Source organism: Pseudoliparis swirei, chromosome 24 (genome assembly GCF_029220125.1).
Source record: "Pseudoliparis swirei isolate HS2019 ecotype Mariana Trench chromosome 24, NWPU_hadal_v1, whole genome shotgun sequence".
Lineage (NCBI taxonomy): Eukaryota > Metazoa > Chordata > Actinopteri > Perciformes > Liparidae > Pseudoliparis > Pseudoliparis swirei.
Window position 1 is genome coordinate 25,115,703 of NC_079411.1, and position 22,689 is coordinate 25,138,391.

A 22,689-nucleotide genomic window follows, 5' to 3' on the forward strand; every position below is an offset into this window, starting at 1 on the left:
GACTTTGATTGCCAGACTTCAAAGGTTTGTTTGAAAAATAAAAAGGCAGGCGGATTCTGTTGTGTTGCTGTGTCACAATAGCAAAAACCCAATTACTTTCACTGTGAGACATTTCAAGAAGCGATGATCCATCGTCTGACTCTTCAAACACTTCCCAGACGAATGATTAACTGTTTATATCATCATATCTTTTTTAATGTGCGTCTGTCACAGAGCATGGAAACTCAATCACAACATCTATTAGTGTGTGTCTGTGGCTGCTATTGAAACATGAATCATATGTCACTGAAAACTATATCCATGCAACTTTTACATACCATCTACACACATCATCAAGTGGGGGTAAAAAGTAGGATTTGAGAATGCCCCTGTAAGCCACCAAACTTGTTCGTGTCCCGTAAGGAGACGTTTTGATTCCAGTCTTATGTCATTAGGAGTCTGCTGCGAGGCTGAAGCCACAAACATCCAACTATGATCAGCAACTTCATTCAAATGTGTATTACCAACAAGGCTTTTGAATCTTGGAAAACGGTTCTCATATTATTAGTGATCTCCATATTGTCACCTAAAGTACTCTTTGGTAATAAAAAGAAGAAGAGCCAAAACAAAAACATCCTCCAACAGATGTAGTTTCAGTGCATCTACAGTTATCATTAGGAAGGGTTTTCAGGGTGCATTACAGTCAACGGGCCTTTTGACATTCATGCAGTGCTTTATGTTGTCCTAAGTGCTTTATTATCTGGAAAAGAGATCTCCTTTCCATTTTCCTCTCCTCCCACTTCTTCTCTGTCCTAAACCCTTCTCCTCTCGTTTAGTCTCCAGTCATTCTCTCACCTGTAGATCGTAATGACAGTTAATGGGTCACATTTCTGAACATGAAGTATTCTCTCCTCCCCTTTTGATTTCTCAGCTATAATAAAAACAACAAGCGTTCCACACTACAAGAATACAGCTCGGTGAAAGAGGACGTGTGTGTATCCCCTGTTGAAGGAGGCGAGTAGCTGCTGTGTGTTCTGCGTGCTGCAGCTCGAGCTACCAGGCAAAGAGATAAGCCTATCTGGCACTTCTCACTGTGCAATTTGATGTCTTGGGTGTTTGTGATCTCATTTCGCTGAAACAGAGCCCCCCCCGACAGGGCTCCCGCACAATATGTCACCACTCACGCAACCAAAATAAAATCAGCGCTCTAAGCGGATTTATGTAGCATCGGGTTTCTTTGTGACCACGTTTCCTTGGAAGCAGTGCGTTGTGCCAAGTCTTCCATAGGGGCATGTGCTAAATGCGTGTGCAGAGGTTCGACCCAGCAATGGGTGGGAGGCCGACTTGTGGGGACACTAATACAAAGGTTACATCACACAGGCATAAGCAGCTACATTTACACACAGGCAAGCACAAATTGAATCCACCACATACCGTATGTGATGTGAGGTCCTAAGACGGATTGGAAAGATTGTAAAGTTGACATGTAATGTAATGTAACGCCCTCTGAGGCAAATTTGTAGTTTGTGATTTTGGAATATCCAAAATAAACTGAATTGAAGAATGAATTGAATTGAATAGACATTCACAACATACTTTAGTGAACCTCTGTCATGTCAAGATATACATTTATACATTTATTATATTTGTATTATTAACATACATTTTTCTTTTTTTTCTTGTATCTATAAAAAGGTTAAACACATGATTTTCAGGGCCCTTTATGTTTTGAGAATAATTTCGACTTGTTACCGTCAGCAGTTTGTCTTCAGGTATTGCTTCATTTTAGGGCGTCAAGCTAAAAACATATATATTTTTTTAAATAAATCAAATATTCATAGAATGGGCAGGGAAAGGGGGGAGGGGGAAGATGTTTGAAAAGGTTTACTTTCTATCTTCGACCTAGGGGTTGGCCCCATGGTGTAACCATGACAGGGTGTGGCAGCTTTTGGGCTAGAACAGGCCTGTTCCATAACGATGGCCAACACCTTCGCTCAAAGAAAATGGACTACAAATCCGGATGTCAGGCCCTATTGCCTCTTATAACACAAGGTGCCTGTGGCAGAGATGATGCAATTCAGCTCCACTCTAGTTTAATCTTGTTTTCAGTTCCCATGAAGAGTTCTTGTATTGAGACGGTGTGCTTCCCAGGCCTTGTCCCCAGAACACTTAATTCTCCCAGACCTGCCGGGGTCTGCCAAAACCATCTCCTCCTCTGTGATTTGCCCTATTGAATATTATTATCACTGCTGCCTACACCATTACTCACGAATAACACAAATTAGATTTCTCCCAGATTGACTGCAGGCCTGCTTATACCGACAGATGTTCAGAAACCATCGTGTCCTTCCTGACACCGATTCCATATACTTGAATCTGGATAAAGGCCAATACAGACAAAACTGTCTTTTTTCACCTCTGTTAAGAGCGTGCAGTACCAAACGAGCAGAATGTACAGATCGGGTAGCGAGTGACACGTGTTGCTGTTTTTCCCATGTAGCGTAAATGATGATATCCGATCTTTGCATAGACTGGCAAACCTGATCCGTCATTTTAGGCTGTATGGGAGGTATTTCAAATACTGGAAATGGTATCAGCGAATCACTCTTCCTTTTACCTTCTGACTGCATCCTTTCAAATGAGTGATTAATTCAATTCTGTCTTTATTGCTGTCTTTTTAATGCCTATTTACTGGTAGATATTGGGAAGACGAAGGGTATTTTTTCGTGTGTCTGTTTGAGCTCCGCCTGGCTGCCATGTCAGCATTTAGGTACGTTTCCAAGCAGAGGAGACAACAAGGAGAAAGGGCAGTGTGCTACCGCTTAACTCTGTTACTCTGTCACAGATATCAGTGCCCTGAGTGATTGTCTGGATATACGTGTACCCATGTGTGTGTGTGTGTGTGTTCGGAGGGGAAATCAGTGCAGGAAGATTTGCAGATTGCTACGGGGCATATGTGCTGCACTGGTTAAGTGGACATCAATGATGCAGCAGCTACACACCCACACAATAGAGAGCACATCTAACCTCTTAGTTTCATCTGCTGAGCACCTGTAGTGAAACGGGAAGCCTTGCATCATTGATGGTCTCGTCCTGTAAAGCATTGAACTTGCTCGACCTGCAGGTAACTTTACACCGGGCAGTCAGGCGAAAACAATTTGTTAAAGTAAGTGCTTTAATCAGACTAAGTGACAGTCGCATGGAATGTGCTTACAAGCGATACCGGTCGAGAGTCCAACAGATTTTGATTGCAGGGGTTACATGGTTCAACATCATTTCACATGCAATTTTGTTGTCACAGATGATTTAGTATTTGTTGTAAAAGTCTCAAGAGCCTGATTACACTCTCAACTCCCTTTAATCACAAACAATCAAGCATTTTCTTCAATTCAATTGTATCGCCCCCTCCCCTGCGTCGTCAGTTTTCTCTTGAAAATACGGCGTTGTGGATAGAGCCGATGACTTTATGAACATCATTCTTCATATCATATTTTTACACGCATCTATTCGACCGAGTCGGATTACAATTTCGACAATAATGTGACATTAGTAATCTGTCTGAGCAGCAAGATAGCGAGCAGACAGATATCCGCTCCAATGCTGTGAAACTGGGAGATGAACCAAGTGTTAGTTCTCTCCTCCACGACGACACCCTCAAACTGAGTCTCTAATCGCAGCAGCGACTGCGCTCTGTGGAAAACTCCTAGATCGACTACACAAAGCAACTTGCCCATGAGTGTGTGCATATCTGCAGCCTCGCCTCGGTGATTCTCGGCCCTTCAAACCAAGGCTAGCCGCTCATGGCGAGCTCGCTATTGAAAAGGTCCAGGGGCTCTTGTTGGCATCTTTGTGCACACTTTGTTTCTTATGGTAGGAGCTATAAAACACAGAAATGAGTCATAAAGGTAGCCTAGATACAGCAGATCTTCAGGATATTTGCTGGCCATGGGAGTTATTGCCTTCCTGGATCACATGCCCGGGAGGCAGCAAGCCATGTTATGTGTGCAGTTGCCCCTAGCAACAGGGCTGAGCGCACACAAATGTATATCGAAAAGGGAGCATTGAATACTCTAATACAGCAAGAGATAACATGCTTTAAAAAAAAAAGATATTTGGATTGTGGTCACATGAAGTGTTAGAGTGCCATAAAACCAGCCAGAGCATGAACAAAAGGCTGAGAATAATTTAACACCCTGGCGCTCGAAGTGAAGTCTGCTGGAGTCGGATTGGAGACACATTAGTTCTCCTCCACTACTAAATGACATGTACTCTACAAAATGATCCTTATATCTGAGAGTGGCCATGACAAATATCATGTCTAAAATATCCTTTTGTGGCGTGTTTCTTTTGGACTTTGCCTCGATGCTTTTCATGTTTTATGAGACACACTCAGAATTGCCGTGTTGCTGAAATATGCTGTATAAATAAAAGTGCCTTGTGCTGCTTGAAAATATATATTTTTGCCCACAGGAAGCACAAGAGTGGTGGGTCTGAAAGGAAACTGATTATTTTGCTGTCAACACTACAAAAACCAAGAAATTCTCAAAATTGGAAAAGAAGAAAAAACCTGTTATCGTGTCAACCAGAAATAAATGAGAAGCTTCTTGTACACTAATTACCAAAGATGCACTCGTAACGCGACACATTACTTGGGTAACTGCAAAGCACAGATGTCAAAGGCCATGAAAGACAAGAGACCCTCAGCGATCTGAACCCCAGTACCTGCTCGAATCGAGAATCTCCTGGCTGAGACTATTTTCCGCTGTTACGGCTTCCGTGTCATTCGTGGCGTGCTCTGTTTAAGGATTCTGGGTTGCTGATCTTGAATGACACACTGACATATCTCCAGTTACAGGAGGTGCTGCAATACCGAGAGGCTACGCATGCAAGGAAGGCAAACAAGCATGTGAATGGGGTTTCACACTTAGCATGCAGGTAAGCAGTGGCTGACTGTAGCCGGTACCGGCAGGCGAAGAACGGGAGACCTCACTGAACGGGTCATAGAATCTATGATGATCCAATGAAATACTTTTTAATTTTGGAAACAGGAGCATGCTAAACTAATTTAAAAACATATTTTTCTTGGTGTGCCCCGTGAATCCGGACCACTATTAAAACACTAGACCGGTTTTTCCAGTGTGGTATGAAGCCGTGCGGAGGACAGAACTACAATGGATCGCAGCCATTGGATCACGAACACTCGTGGTTAAAACGTTGTATCAGTCAAATGCATCTAAAACCCTGTGAGTGCTATAGCTCATTTCCTTCTGAGGATTAGGAGTTTTCCAGTTAATATAACCTCACAAGCAAGTGGACATATCTGAGAGCATGACAGGTGAAATTGGTCAGTTTCTTTAATGGTATAAAGAGCCTATTCGTAGGAGAAGAAACAATCATCCCAGTTTATGTCTCGATTGGCTCAACCATATATTGTATCCATTGCTTTGGTGTAAAAAAAAATGGTTCCTCTAAAATACCAGCTAACTTTGATGTCAGAATGCGTGCCCACCATGCAAAATGGGTTGCCAGGTTTGTGCAGGACCGATGGAGATGGGTTGCCTTTGGCCACCATCCGTCTCTGGGCTAGAGCAGGTCATTGTTAATGGCAATCAATCGGCTGTTCTATGAACCCATTGAGAGGATGTCGTTTGATGTCAAAACGTGTTTAAAAAAATATATGTCTACTTTGGAGGAAAGAATATCGACTTTGATGGCATTATTGTCGTTAGAGAATGGTCTCACGTGTAGTTCTTCGGACGTGGTTGGGAATGATGACTCACCAAGTGGAATATTTAAGTAATTGCAACATTAACATTACATTAATTAAATCAGCTACCTGCTGCTGCTGTGATTCAATCACGAGTCGACAGAATTTAAAATTTTCGTGGTTTTCTTTGAAACGACGCAACCAGAGGAAGAGACTGAAGCTCTTGTTCTTTTGAGATCATCAATATAATGTTTTTCTTTCTTTTTCGTGGGTCAAGTTGCTGTGGTCAATATTTAGCTCGTCATCCACATCATAACGAAGAGGGATGTTTTTTTTCTTCCTGTGTGTACACAACAAAGAGAGCAAGAGTGATCCGAAGAGAGGTGGGCCTGGTTGACAACACATTGGTGACAATGTCCGTGCACCCAAGTGTGATGCCAGAAAAGGCACCTCCTTGCCGACCAACTCGTGTAAGGCAACAGCTGGGCTTTGGTTACTTACGTCTGTGTCGGGCCCCTTATCTGCCCCTGGGCAGCAGAATGTGACGAATTCATGGCACCTCTTGTGGACCACAAAACAGCAAACTGCAGGGAGACAAAAGACGACAGGAGGCCGTTAGGAGAGGAAGAGATGGACAGAGGGAATCAGAGACAAATAAATATACAGACAGATGGAGACAGGCAAGCAACAGAAAGGAGAGAATATTAGAATACAGTGTGTATCATTGTCGATTGACATGTAAACGGACACCAAGAAGAGAAGGAGATTTGATAACACTCAGAGGGATTGACCACTGATGTCTGGGCGAGGCTCTTTACCATGTGTCCAGATGGCCACTCCTGCCTGCAGGCTGACTGTTCTTACTGCACAGTACAGTGCCTGACACGACAGGAGTCAAGGCAGGCAGCCCGCACACGCACACACACACACACACACACACGTGGAAACAAACACATCTTCCAGCTAAGACGACTGCTGAACATGTATCCACGTAGGACAATTCGAGGATTGCACACTTGAATACATCTGCACCTACTCGGTGTCAGAGCAATGTGTCATGATCAAGCCGTGTCACTGGGTGCACTGTCGTCTGCAGCCAAGCGAGCAGCAGACTCAAAGAGAGGGAGGGCGCCCGTTACCGTTTCTCAGAAAAACGTCTGATACCATGACGAGACGAGACGGGGCTAATTGTGGAAGCCGGTATACGAACCACAAACTGTATATTCTGGCTGCTCGCTCTCTCTCCGCTTTTCGTTCAAGTGTTATGTCTGCTCCGCTTTGCTTTTAATAGACAAGAGTGCCCCTCCCTTTCTCCCCAGGACTTAATGTTTTCAAGGCCGCCGCTTGTGGCATGAGGTGAAAGCATCTGAAATGGTGGTTTTCAATAGTCCTCACTTAGCAGCGCCGAGCCTGCATGCGTAGACTCCATGAGTGGTTTGTGTTGCATCGGTGATGTGTTGCACTTTCAGAGACCTTGCTTGCTTTTCCGTTTTAGACACTTTCACGTCAACGATGCAACGTCATGCTCAGTGGCACTCTTGTTCATGCATCCACCTCCAGATCAGCTCTCGTCATCACACTGCATCCCTCTTAAACAGCGCCACGCAAACGCGAATAGACGAGCGCTTGAGGTGAGCTGTGAGGGCCATCGGGGTTGAACGCACAAAAGGGGAGCCTCACGCAAAAACCCAGAATTCATCAACAGGTAAACCAAAAAAGGCCCATCAGCCCCCGAAATAACAAACTAGTCTGTCCTTGCGGTTGTAATCCTCCAGCCCTCCGTCAACAAATCGAGTTTGTATCCATTTCGGTTTAAACGGTCTTTGTCATGTTGTGAAATTGTCATAATTAGCATATTGACTGAACGTGTGCAGTGAAGTCCCAGTGACCTTTGACCACTGAAGTCTGATGAGTTCATCCAAGAGTCCAAGAAACTCCCTCCTCTCCTCTCCTCTCCATCACGTTCATGAGAAAGGTATGTACAAGTATGTCCGGACAACACCAAAACATAATGCCTCATTTTGCTGGCACGGAGATATTAAAAAAAATTATTTCATTGGAATTAAACACCATCTGTTGTCAACATTATCATCTGCACAACTCAAAATACTACTCCATTCATGCATTATGTATTGCTAGCAGTTCAATACCAATTGATCAGTCTAGAAGTCTATATCATGAATCAGACACGCAAACACAGACTGAGTAATAATGATAAGAATCTGGTAATTATTTTTGACTTCCGATTGCTGTTGTTGGGGGTGAGTCAGACCCTCTACACCCAGCCACCATCTGCCCCATCCCCTTATATCATGAATAAGACAGATATTTATGAATATAACACACATTAGCATCGCTGCAAATTTTTTTTTCATTCAAAACCTTATTTTATTCTACTGAAAGTGGGCTCATAAATCATGTTCATGTGACAGATTATTGAGCAGTAAAAGTCATAACAGAGGGAATAATCATTTGCACATTCACCAAAGAGTTGTCTGGGCCACACATATTAAATGTTGCTTACATGTCTGCACATACAGGCTTGTGCATATTTTATTGGAGCCATCAGTCATCAGATTGAAACTAGACAAAAACTCACCGGTAAATAATACAGAAACATTGTCTTTTCATGTAGGTTAATGTAGCTCGTTGTTCTACTGTTTCTGCACCACCTTGCAGCCACCTTTCTACACACAAAAACATGTTAGCGATTGGCCCTCTGCGTACATACTCTGTCACATCAGGGGGGGTTTCCAGAAGGCTGCCAAGAAATCAATATTAATTCACCCACAGCTATACAAACTATTAGTGTTCAGCATCGTCAAGCCCTGCTAGAAACAATACAAAGCATTATGAGAATGCAATGTATTTTCTACAGTACATTTTTCCATCAAAATGCAGGAAACTAATTGAGTAATTAAAATCAGCCAGAACATGTAGAAATATATCAAATTGATCCTTGAGATGTTAAAATGGCATTTCATATCAAAAAGATTGGCGAACCCTGCTTCAGTATACATAAACACTACTTTGCAATAAAAAGTTAGAGCTGCCAACATGTGGATATTTATATGAACTTTTATGATGGCAAATCAATACAGCTCCTACAAACAGGCATATCACACCACCACAACTCAACCCCTTCTGGATTCCTCTCAGGAGCCATCGGTCAGTAGTACGTCCAATGACCACAAACCAGAGGTCGTAAACCTCACTACCTCCATAGATCATTCTCCAGTAAAAAGCTGATAAGAGTGTGAGAGTAGCCTCGATTCACACCAACACACGGCAGCACTGCGTATACCAATCCGTTGTCTTGTTTCTATCAATGGAGTGTGAGCTTCCATATGAAGCAGCAACAGCAAGCGATTCTCAACTCAAACTACAAGCGCTGCTTCTAGGAGCACTTCCTTCACAGCGTTTCTCCCATGAAATAACAGAAATTGGTGAATTCAAAATATCTTGTTTTTTATGTGGATGTCTTGACTGACGGCTGCATGGCCTGTTAATGACGGTATAGTTTGACTGATCTTTTTTTCCCCCAACAGCATTCTGTGAAGACCCGCCCTACTCTGATTGGCTCGTACTTGATGCCTTGTGAAAGAATGTGTTAAGTGAATTATTATTAAACAAGATTGGAGGAAGGTTGGCGGGCTTAATGATTTAAAATCACGTGGATTTTTTTAGAAAGACGGCCCTGCTCACATATACGTTTACAATATCCTGAAAATAGGAGAACATGCATGAAGTGGACGTATGAGGGAACGTTACAGTATGTTATATTTAACAATATTATTTTAAGAGTTTCTGAAAGAGACACAAAAAGAGAGATCTACAGAGGTGCGTGAATCAAAGGAGGTTCATAACCAAGATGAAAGAGGTTGAAACTCGGCATTACTGTCACTGAATTAATTACTCTATAATTAACCAGTAGAGTGTTAATAAGTATATTAATCAAGCTTATTTATATGAGCAAATCATCAGGAAAGCTACTGACTAAAGCATGGCAATGAGGCAGACTGAGAACATCAGAGGTCAAGGTGGTCAGTGTCTATTAAAAGATGTTGCTTTAGGACCTGTTGCATTAGAACAGGGATTTGACTGACAATTTAATACAAAGCAATGAATGTTTACAGAGTCTTGTATGTTCACATGTGCCAGCTGAAAACTATTCTTAAATCCTGCAAGTATGAAATTTCGGTGATGCGAGGGGATACACCTCTAACAACAGCTTAATCGCCTTTGGGGAGGACAGAAGCTAAGATGTGTTATTTCCAACAGGTCTGTTGTGGTGAATTGAGACCTAATAATTCTCTTTCTCTCTGGCTGGGATTAATTATACAGCAAGTGAGAGTGTAATGAGGGTTTTCAAATCAATACGTATTGCCTTCTAGCACAACAGACTGCAAAATCACTTTGTTTCTTCCCAAAATATAAATATATATATATATATATAGCTCAGACCAACTTCTACTCCCACTCTGGCAAATCAATTAAAAAATGTCCAATCATATTTTATGTACAGGTCACAACAATTTCCTGAATACAGGCAAGAAATGAGAAAGAGGGAGTCATAATTCAACAGTTCTGGGGTATGGATTTGCCTTATTTTCACGATACCTTAATAAAAAAAGGAATTGTATGAGAAAAATCTTTTAGATCGAACTATCAAGAGGCTCTGCAGCACACTGGTCCCCCTGACAAAAGCCTCTCTTTCAGAGAGAGCTTTTCATTATTTCCATGTGGTTCTTTTATCCACTTGAATGCCCGGACCATTTTCACTGCTGTCGCCATACACCAACTCTACAGTCATGAAATATAATGAAATATCCTCAAACTTATTTCACATTCAGATCACACAAGTACAAACTGTGTGTGTAAATTGCTGTGATAAAGCTTTGTATTTGTTTCTTGGCATATTAATACACCCCTATGTTGTCATTCTGAGAGTGCTGTTGGTAATCTGTCTGGCTGAAAGACACATTTAGTGCAAGATTTAGTGAGTAGTATGCCTCCAGAGTGTAAACCTTTAAAAAAAGAAAAGATAAATAAACCAGAACCAATCAGCTACCTGTTGCTGTTTCGACCACAGTGAGCACCCTCACAGGAATCATCATAAATCTCTGTCATGATCTCCAGGTGGTGAGATAAGGGATTTGTCAAAATGTGCCAATGTACAGAATATTTTTTTATGAAAGTACTGTGTGTCTGAGAGATCTTAAGATGAGAGGTATACCGTATATGAGAAGACAACAATCAGTTTACATCCGTGCCAGTGGCATCGAGGCTCTATGGATGGCAATGTCGGTACGTCCACCTATTTGGTCAAGACTGATATATCTCGAATATTAGATGGATTGCCATGTAATGTGGCACATACCCCCATTCCTTAGTGTACTGTATTATTTATAAACCATGAGTAAACACAAAAAACAAACGATAAAACTACAAATGCTACTGAAGCCGTCACCTGCAGCGGTCAAGGCTTCGGCAGCATCTGCAGTGATGTGTAAGATCAACACTACCGAGGACGCTGCCTCACCATCAACACCATCCTTAAAGCTTTTTCCACATAATGACTCTCTATTCACTATCATCTCACCTTAAGGGAGTGGATATTAAAGCTGACAACACTGTGCATCACTTTGACAGGAGCCCGGGATAACGTTCATTCATCATCTGAAGTAAAACAGCGGCAGAAAATAAAACATTAATAGAGACATTATACTTTTTCATCCATTCATGCATGAACTTGGCTCCAACAGCCCTATATTAAGTAAAAAGGGCTATTGTACATTGATTAAACTTCTTCTCCAAGTCTCTGATCATGAAATCCATTTGATTGATCTCTGTATGAATCAATATTTCACTGGCATCCATAGCAGTGCATTAAGTAGAGTCTTGGTTTATTAAAGACACTTTATTTAAGCAGCGTTTCCTCCACCAGTAGCTACAGCTACAGCTATGTTATTCAAACTCAAAGTAGCAGAAAGCAGGAGAGACCAACAGGGCGACTTCATTAGGTTTGCTTTATGTTTGCTGTTGTTAAATCCTGCATTCTCTCTATAGTGATCATGGGAAGTTCAAATATAGTTTGGGTTATGTTGAGATAACAAAAACAAGGAGGCCAGGACAGAGACATAAACATAGAAACATAGACATCTTATACGGTGAATTTGTCTGGGAATCTTACACATGCAGTTTCTTCACAGTCACTGCTCTGTGGTCAGCACGTGTGATGCAAAAGTCTCAATCACCATAAATGTAGATAACTGGAAGTTATCATTAAGTAATGACACGTTAACTAAATTCATAAATCAGATGATTTACAGTTAGTGGTATTTATGCACAAATGATGAGCACTAATCAATGATGATGAACTCACAGAAATATTCACCATATCTAGTGGTAACATACTTAAAAGATTCTATCTAAAGTAGTCATTTAGTGGAGGACATGTTTGGCAATGCCCTGGGAGAATTTCTCACTCTGCCCAATCTCATCTCAGCTTTTAGGCTGTTCATAATCACTGTGCAATGAAACTGAGCTCAAGCACTCCAACAGAGAGTCATTTAGGTTTGTCATTGGACACCAATACAGACAATTGTTGGCCACAAACACTTATTAAAGATTTACAATTTCCATCTAACAGTTCTGGCAGAGTTGAATGTCTTTGCTGTGAGAGCGGCAGAGGCAGATCTTCTATATTTCCTTATTACTGCACGATGCAATTTCCAGACAAGGTCTAAGAGGAAAAAGTTAATTTGCAACAAAACAAAGCTACTGGCCTCTCTTTCAGCTGGACCTCTTCAACACAGTATATGTATCTTAAAACTCTGACGCAGCTTGTGGGCAGTAACCTTGTACAAACTGAGTTAGACAGACTGAGTGTGTTGGAAAATGTCATCAGTTGTTTTTCCATACATAGACTGTATGCAAGTTGTCTTAAAGACTGAGCTTTTGCTTGTTTACAAGACTGACTTCCTGCCACACACATTAACTCCCTGTGCTCTTTTTGAACATGTGCACACAATATCCAATACAAGTCAACCCGTATCATACTTGAATACCAAATAAATGTCTCCGCAAGGTTAATTTTCAAACCCTGATCCAGACCAGCTGATAAACATCAAAATAGCAATTGTATTCCTTCTGTTTTCAAGAGCTCCTGATTTTACTGAAGACTTTGAGGATTCAAAGAAAATCAATGCTTAGCTCAGAAAACATTGATTGCTGATTTTACAAGTGAAATCCACAGAGAAAAGCAATATGCGCTTTCTTCGCTAGTAATTGGCGGATAGTGAGAAGGAGGCTGGGGCACACTACACTAATAATGGCCAAGAGGGGTCAAGAGGCATTGCATGTAATGAAAGGATGTGGATTGCAGTCTGCACAAATTACACATTGAGCACTCAAGGGGAATCCCGTTAGGTATAGCAATTAGAATCAGCCATAATGTCAGATGTGTGAGTGGCAGGTAGGACAGCTGGTGTAAAGGGACTGCTCTGAAGTGAATGGCGCTCTGTCCACATCAATCATCGTATTCTCTATTCAATCGGTGGCCTAAAATGACAACGGCTATGGAAATGGTGGTGGTGGCCGGTGGGATAACGTTCCTAAAAAAAAGGCCAACAGTCAGCACTTGTGAGAAGGCCACTAATCATTTATGACATCAATAAATAAATCAAATATGTGTAAGAAAAAAATCGATAGCAGCTTTCATTCTGGTAGTTACACAGGGCTAAAACACACATATAGACAAACAATAAAACTATAGGGATGTTAATAATTTAAAGACTAGTCTATGGTCAGTAGGTCAGAGCAGTCCACTATTTTTCTAACTGATGATAAGTATTTGTAGGCTCAAGCCCCTTTTGTTGTTAAAAAACGGCAACATGACTATCACACTGAAAGTTTCAGCATGTCGGCAGTTTACATGCAGCTCTCATTTGGGAAAAGAAAAAACATTTATTTTGTATTTCATATGCTTTGAACAATGATATGATTATCAATCGTGGTCCCGGTCAATGAGCAGTTATGACATTTACTCAATGTTAGGGTAGACGTAATCTAATCATGGCAGACAGGGGCAGGTCTTTTATTCATAATCCATCCTGTTGATTGAACGTGCAGGTTGCAGGTCTATTCTTTTGCAGTCGGGTCTTTTGTGGTTGGAGTACCGCTCAAACTCTTTTAAAAGCCTCTTCCACCCGGTCAACGTCTGAAACATGTAGAATATTCCGCTGTTCACTCGCCCACACAGCAGCGACTTTATCGGCCAATTTGAAAACAGTTGTCATTTCCCTGAAGTGACAGAATTCATTGAGCAGGTTGAATATGTTTTAAGATTCTTTGTCACTGTGCCGCCAGCAGAGGGTTCGGCACGTGAGACTCGCCTGCAGCGATAAACCCGAACTTTAAGACTCCTGAATGCGGCTCAGACGTACACACGGGTGTATCCGGTCCTTTTTCAAAATAATATATTTTTCCGACTGATTAAAAAAAAAAAAAAATTACAACTTTTTTTATTCACTTTTTTTCCACGGCCCGGTTCCGACCAAGCCGCGGACCGGTACCGGGCCGCGGCCCGGGGGTTGGGGACCCCTGCTCTAGACAATCCCATGGGCTGCTCCAGGTGAGCCATCAGCACGGCTCTGTTTGTTTGTGATGCGAGGTCAAGGGTCACATCTACAGCTACACACACAGAAAGACGGGTCTAACACGTCTGAGCTGTGATGGATGCGAGAATTAGAAATCAGCCCCAATACCCGACTTACCTGGTGCACATGAAGCTGTGAGACTGAGAGTAAGCGCGATCAATACGACAATAGACAAATGGATTCTGTTCTTCACCATAAGGTCTCATCTAATAAATAAAGGATCACCAAATTGGAGAAAGTTCAACTTTTAGAGATGTCACCATCACGTTTCTATTGCTGCCGATACCGATAGCTGATCATTGATCCGCCATGTTGGCTGATGGCAGATCGCTTTGGTTGTCATTATAGCAGCGTCTATTTGAGGCTTCATACTGATTTCCCCACAGTCCCAACAAATTATTTCAACCTTCCCGACGTCAGTTTAAACCAAACATTTGTTGTTATGGTGTCCTTTTTACCGTGTCGTAATTTGCATCACAAAAAAACAATTATAAAAGACAAAAAGGTCATAATTCCCTCTAAAGTATCTATTTTGCATTCTTGTTCTTCTTTGAACAGCTGTATTTATTCCAGTCTTTCACCAAAACATTTTACAAGATGACATTTGAACACATCATGACAAAAGTAATAATTCACCTTCGCCCAATATTCATGTTTCCTAAACAGAGGATGAACCTCCACAGGTTAGAGGTGAGCTCCGGTGCCTCCTGCGCTATCAGCTCTGCTGTCGATTTCAACCCTGATTTGCTTTTCACTTTAAAACATTATCAAGATCAGCGACTACAAAGCATTAATGCGGATCTCCTGACCGCATATTTTGACTGGTAGGTCAAACTTTATTTCCCACTATGAAGGTTAAGCTGTGTAACTAATCCGCGGCTCACAAGCGGCCGAACTGAGACATTTAAGAGCAGCGCAGATCTGTTCTGAAGTGTGAACAGCTTCTTAAAGAGGGCACAAGCCCACTGGGTGTGAACATGTGTTCTCCCATGAAGACAGCGCTCTAGTTGGCCTGTGTGGAAGATGGTGGATGGACGAGGCTGTCCTCCTCTTTAACGACCCAGCGCTTCCAGTCGAGCGCATCAGAGGATTAACCCGATCTGGCTTTGTGCCAGCTCGCACACTGTGTCTCCCCAACCCCTTTAGCTTCTGTGGCTATGGACATCGGGTACAGTGAACATCCCTGAGGACACTGTGTGATGCCACAACTCAGTCATGTGGAGCAAAAACTATCCCGGGCTCCAAAAAAAAAAACCAAATGAAATGTTTGCTGGAACGGCAATGGTATTAATGAAAAATTCAGTGGGACTAAAAAAAAGGCCACATCCTTTTACGGCACCGCCAACATTTCAGGGACGACGTCATACAAGCATAGCAGTCTCAAGCCGTCCCAACATTGTTGTTGGAGGGAGATGGTTCCTGCTTGGTTTTGTCAAAAAGAGACAATAGTGAAGCAACGCAGGTATCCAATTGGTTTAAATGAACATGCTTGTGTAACCCACTGATTGGCTCAGGGAGGAACAACTTTGAATTGGCCAATCCAGGACCCGAGTCCTAATAAATATCCGGGTCAAGGGAGGTCACTTCCTGTTTCGTTTGGGTGCAGACAGCGGTGAGTGCAGCGCGAGTGTACCTCTATTACTTTTAAGTTAATTTTGTGTTGTAGACTGTGCAATGTGCTGAGAATATGTTGTGTAAATGTTAGACCTCCATTTTGTTATATTACATGGTTTTATCCTTTTCCTTTGTATTTCCCTGACTATGTCAGCGCTTTTGGTTACGGCTGTTAACATTTGTTTGTGTTTTGAATTAACTGTTTTATGTGCCCTTGTGTACAGGTCAGGTTTTTGAGATACAAACTTTGTATCCGATGAAGATGGCGAGCTACCCACGAGTTGGATGAGCACAACTGCCCACTGTGGCAAAGTTTCTTTTCATTATAAATATGTGTACTTGATTTATTTTTATGTTCAGTAAAAGCCCTTAAACTCAACCATTTGATTTTGTGTTTTTCGCACACGACTTGAGCTCCGTAGCCGAACCTGGAGACAACATCATAGACTTTGGAAATTAAATCTTGAAATTGAGCCACAGGTTACACTTGAGCAAAGTTACTGTGTGTTTGTCAATCCTGAAGTCCTGAAGTCAGCATCTTCGTGTTTCAGTTTGTATCTGCAACTTCATGTTGACCTGCTAAGGGGAGCCTAGAGGGACTTTGTGATTGACGGCACGGGCCAGCTGTGCGATTATGTGCGCCGGTTTGGATCCCAAATATAGCAGCGCATGAGAACAGGATCAGGTAGTCCCCAAGGCCACCTTACAGCGTTGCATTGAGCTCCCTGGTCTCAGAGACAGAACGGTATGTCCACGACAGCAACATCCCAGTTGTCCTGCAGACTGGTATTTAAATAAGAAACCTGGTAAGTACACTCTAGACATTGAGCGCCATCGACTAATATCTTTTCTTGTAAAATGTCAAGTCCACCGATGAGAACTTTTCCCGACTGTCATCCCTGTATAATAACTTGATATTTGCAATATCATACTTCATGTAATCCAAACAACCAGCAGCTCTTCAATGTGAGCATCTGACAACAGCTTTACTCATCCTTGATGAATTATAAAAACAAGACCAGCCAGAACAAAAGCAAATCCTTCATTGTTAAAACCTCAAATGAGTGGTCTATCCGAGAGATGAAAGAATGTGTTTTTAAGCACAAGCTGCCACAGTGTTTATCCAAATGAGGATCTGGTACCAGCCCCGTAGCCTTCTTCCCAGCAGGCTCGGCGGAATGGGCCCAGCTTCCTGTTTCAAGCCTCAAGCTGGCAGGAGGGAAGGGCCCAGCAGCCGGCTTCTATTTGGGCAGCTTTTCCACGGCGTACTCACGGGGTCTTACATTTACCGAGTGTTTTTGTTTTGTCCAACGTTATTTGGATGGACTGAGTGAGAATATAGGAAAACTTTGTGCAGAGTTGATTCCACTGCACCACACATACATGACTGCCACCCATTGTGAGACAGGGATGATGTCATACTGTAATTTCCCCCATACTAACCATCTAACAAATGCAGTGAGCGGTTCTCATTCGTCACGCATGTAAAACCCATTCCTCCCTTGCTGATTACATTATACACGCTTGCATTCTCAAATGACAAAACACATTTCACATATATATACATATATATATACAGGACTCTCAGAAAATTAGAATATTGTGATAAAGTTCTTTATTTTCTGTAATGCAATTAAAAAAACAAAAATGTCATGCATTCTGGATTCATTACAAATCAACTGAAATATTGCAAGCCTTTTATTCTTTTAATATTGCTGATTATGGCTTACAGCTTAAGAAAACTCTAAAATCCTATCTCATAAAATTTGAATATTTCCTCAGACCAAGTAAAAAAAAGATTTATAACAGCAAAACAAAATCAAACATTTGAAAATGTGTTTCCAGGTGTTTCGAGTTAATTAGACGATTCAAGTGATTTGTTTAATACCCTACTAGTATACTTTTTCATGATATTCTAATATTTAGAGATAGGATATTTGAGTTTTCTTTAGCTGTAAGCCATAATCAGCAATATTAAAAGAATAAAAGGCTTGCAATATTTCAGTTGATTTGTAATGAATCCAGAATGCATGACATTTGTTTTTTTAATTGCATTACAGAAAATAAAGAACTTTATCACAATATTCTAATTTTCTGAGACAGTCCTGTATATACATATACAGACAGGGGTAGGAAGTTTAGCATGAATTGAAAACTAACTTGCTAAATGCACCAACATTTAGCTCTAAACTACATTTGATGGAGCAGGTTAGTCCTCAAATATGTACAGTGACAGAATACTATGAAGTGGGAACTGTATTCAGTCCTTAAGCAACAAACTTGCAAGCAAGCTTTCTCCGGCAGAGATTTCAAGCAACTGATAGGGTAGCATCTTAACGGGATTATAAAGAGGCAGGACTAATCCAAAACACAGCCAGCTGACTCTGCAGGGCAAGGAAAGCACACCCCAGGGAGGAAAGAGGTGACGTCCACAATCGCAGTTCAACGATGTCTCGTCACCGAAAGCCAATTCTGTTGTAGTATTGTGGAGATAAAAATATAATAGTGTAAAAAACACAAGGACAAAGCAAAGACGTAGCAGCTTTGTAACTCAGGCAGACATCTTCTGCATACGAACATGTTTCTGCTTTAATTTGTGTTCTGTGTGTGCGCGACACTGCACAACGTCAGTGGGAGAGAGCACAATGTCTGTGTAACCGATGGCTTTTAAACACTTCTCAAAACAGATTCATGACTTTTTTTTTGACATTTTCTAGGAACAAAAAGGACCCCCCTCACCCCTTCCTCCCCCCGGCTACATAAAACATGTGAAGATAAGGTGTCACCGCTTTTTTTTTTTTACTTCAGCATCTTTATTTATTTCAAGATTCCGCTCGTTCGGATGGTAAAAAGATCAATTTTTGTTATCCTTTTCAATAATTCACCGCCGTGCGCTGACATTTAAACCCCTCCATAATAGGTAACACCTTAGCACAGTGACACAGAGGGACACCTCCGCGTCACGGAGACGCACCAGTGTGCCGAACAAAGACGGCGTGAAGGTTGCGCTGAAAGTGCACCGATGAAATTCATTCTCTAAACCGAGACATCAATAGCACAATAACTAGAAAGAGAAAGCACCTTGCAGCTAACATTATAACTGGCCCAGTGGAGGGCAAGGAGACCATTTAAAATGGTTTTCAGGGGGTGTTCATTAATATGTATTACTCGGTACACTCAAAGAAATGACTCATTGGATGAACTCAATTAAATTGTTGGCAGGTTTTCCATCCAATAATTATATGCAACTCCAACTCAAATTTAGCACATCAGTGCAATAAAATGTAGTTAAGTTAGTCCAACTCATTTGTATCAAATACATCTCAAATAAAATAACGATATTCATTAAATTAAATTAATTTGTGTTTGTCCAACTCAAAATATAAACGAACAAAATATGCAAACTCCACACAGAAGGAACACCCCGACTGGGATTTGAACCCACAGCCCTCTGGCTTTGAGGCGACAGTGATAGCCACTACACCACCGTACAGCCATGAAAGTGTGTTCACCTCATGTAAACAACTGATTTTCAGCTGGCGCATGCACAAAGGGTAGTCCTCAATGAAACACATTTATTTTGAGTTGATATGCACACCATCTAACCTAAATAAATCTAATAAATGAAAGTATTCATACATTTTGTGTTACACCCATTAAATATAAATATCTATTTTTGTAATTGATTTATTTAAATGTATCAAATAATATTTAAATGTGTCACCTCGAAGAAGGGCTTGAATCGTTTTTGTGAGTGTAACCTAAATAAATCTAATAAATGAAAGTATTCATACATTTTGTGTTACACCCATTCAATATAAATATCTTCGTTTTGTAATTGATTTATTTAAATGTATCAAACTATATTTAAATGTGTCACCTCTAAGAAGGGCTTGAATCGGTTTTTTTTAGTGTAAGAGTCACTAAATATGTGTGGTCTACTTCTGATCACACATAAAACTTCAGCAGGAGCACTATCATCCCTATACTTACTTATTCATACCATATTCCTGTTTATAACTTCACTGCATTGTTTTTTTCCAAAACCCTGGAGGAGTGAAATGTCTGAGTGCAGGGTAATAATGATGGTATGGGCTTTAACAGTCGGTTTTAATTTAGAATCACACTCCTCTGAGGCTTTGTGTTCACTTTTGGCGAGGAGTTACTGTTGATGAAGTGCTGGAGAGTGCTGGAGAGATATAAGCAGGGGCTTTCTCATTTATCTGCTCATCTAATTAGTTAGCTTGTGTCAGCTTAGGAACCGTTTCAGTGGCGGACGGTTTTCAAGTATCACGTTAATCAGAGGCTCAAGGCAACGGTGCCGTAAGAACAGGCCTGAGCCAGGCTGCCGTTGGATGAATGACAAGGTTTATCACGGGGGATCACGAAGGAATGAGACACAAGTGAGCTAATTGAGGTAGAGACAGACGGATGGGGATTGGCAGTGCGGTGAAAATCTAAAATTACTATATTATTGACTAAATACTTTGCTTTGGTGATTGTAACGATATGGTAGGATTGACAATTGGTGCTTTTTCACAATATTTACACAACATTTTTGATAAATGATCAGAAGTAATGTGGATATAATTAGTAAGAAGGTAAAGGCGAATAAAAGAAGAGACTGGTAAGTTCCGAAAAGTATATCATTAACTGCAATGCAGCCCTTCTAACGAGGGAAAGACAGCACTTATGGCAAAATACGATATCTATAATGTAAGAAGATATCTAGTCTCATGTCAGGATATCAAGATAATGTGAATAAATTGCCCAGGTCTACAGACAGAGAAATGCATTTGATGCTTTCTGCAGTTTTGTGATTCTGCGAACAACAACAAAAGGCTGCTTTTTAAAAGCATAAAGCAGTTGGAAAGAAATCCTCATTGTATTGAGGCTGAAATTGAACCCCACAACCTTTAATTGTGAAGTCAGACAATAAGAAGGTCTAAAAAAGCCTCTCATCTACGCTTACGGCTTCCAAATTACACTTGACAAAAAGAGGTTCAAATTAGGGGGAACGGTCTTTTAAAACCGCCAGACAGGAAAGGCTGGATGTGCCAATTTATCTATTGTAGGCTACAGTGGAGGGAAATCTATGCAATGGCTAAGGCCACATTTACACATAGCCGGGTATTTACAGAAATGAATATTTCTGCCCCTCCGTTTTCAAAAATAACGTCGTACACACAAGGTCGTTTTCAAAAAAGTTTCTGTTTATATGAACCCGCATAAATACGCCCCCCGGGCGCCATCATAACTATGCCAAACCTGTAGTCGGCAGTGTAACGAGAAGGATAAAGACATGCAAACCAATCAGAATTCTCAAAACCAACAACAACTACGAAAAACACGATCAACTTCCTTTTCCTTTAGAGAGTAAATATGGCGCGAGGTTCATTTGTATGGACAGACAGCGAAGTGGAGCTGCTGCTTCGAGTCGCCTTAGATTATAAAGGCAAATAAAGCACTCGATAATGTGGATTGGGAATCATGCCAAACTAAATATAGGGATATGTTGGCATTGTTCTTAGAACAGTACTCGTCCGAGACCTCCGAGGAGTATCCTCATGTCAAGGAGGAAATAACTCGGGCGCACCGAAGCAAACTAACTGTAAACATCGGACGCTCACATGACGTGAAGCATTTTTAGTCGCATCCTGTGACGTTTGACAACCTAAAACTCCGTTTGACCTAGTTCACACGCAAACACAAAAACGGAGTTTTCAGAAATCTCTACTTTGGCCGGAGTTTTTAGAAATGATCGTTTTCCGTGATAAAACCTCCGTTTTTTGTGTAAATGAAAGGCCAAAAACGGATGAAAATATATGCGTTTTCCCATCGTGTAAACGGGGTCTAAGTCAGATCTGCAGCTTCTCTGCTCCAAAAAATATCGCAACATCACACCAGAAGACAGCAACATAATGCACGGATTAGATGGACAGGGATGCAAGGCTACCAACAACTGAGACACAAGCAAAGGGGCCGCCGACCATGGCCATCGCTGGTTATTGCTGCATCCTAATGGGAACTAACTCCTCTTATTGGCTCAAATGGAAGCGGCACAGCTCCGAGACGTGAAGCACTGAGGCGTCTGCCCTCACTTGCATGTTCTCTCCATCTTCACAGTCTGCGCTGCCGACGCCTCGCGCACACTAGATCTCTCCCGGGTGAGTTATCGCTGCATATGGAGACAAATATATTGATTTCTGATAAAGTCTCAGCGGTTCTTGGTATTGCTCCCGGGTATTAATCACACTCGGTGACAGAATAGGCTAATAAATAGAAAACGCTGGGACACCGTTATTTTTATTGGCAGTATTGTGGGATTTCATTACTTCCAATGCCTCCAAGATTGCCTGCAAACACTTCTGTCAGCTGAGGCCAGGACGCAGAATAACTCAGAGGCGTGAAAGCAGAGCCAGTATGGCTTTGGACTTAATGATCAGGCACATTTCAAAGTACCACTGTGTAAAATGGGAAGTAGATATAAAAAGGAGCTCCATTACGTGGTGAAACCTTTCACATTAATCTGGTATACGACAGATCTTTGTTCTCTTCATCGCTGCTATCAAACCTTTCTCACCACAGAGGATTCCTCTGGAGTGAAGAGGGGTTTGTTTTATTTCTGCCTGCATGCACACAGGGATTGTTTTGCCCAGGGTGTCCAAACCCACATCTCCCCTGAGAGACGAGGCATCCACATCCACAAGGAGAGCTTGCCAGACAACA

At 41.5% G+C, this 22,689-nt stretch overlaps 1 protein-coding gene across 1 annotated transcript in view; it reads right to left on the bottom strand.

The window, feature by feature from the left end:
• LOC130189644 (protein kinase C alpha type-like) overlaps nucleotides 1-22,689 on the bottom strand; it is a 137,997-nt gene that overhangs the window by 77,463 nt on the left and 37,845 nt on the right. Inside the window, exon 3 of the mRNA XM_056408555.1 lies at nucleotides 6,188-6,270. Within this exon, the coding sequence (XP_056264530.1) occupies nucleotides 6,188-6,270 (83 nt within the window). The remainder of the gene's footprint in view (nucleotides 1-6,187; nucleotides 6,271-22,689) is intronic.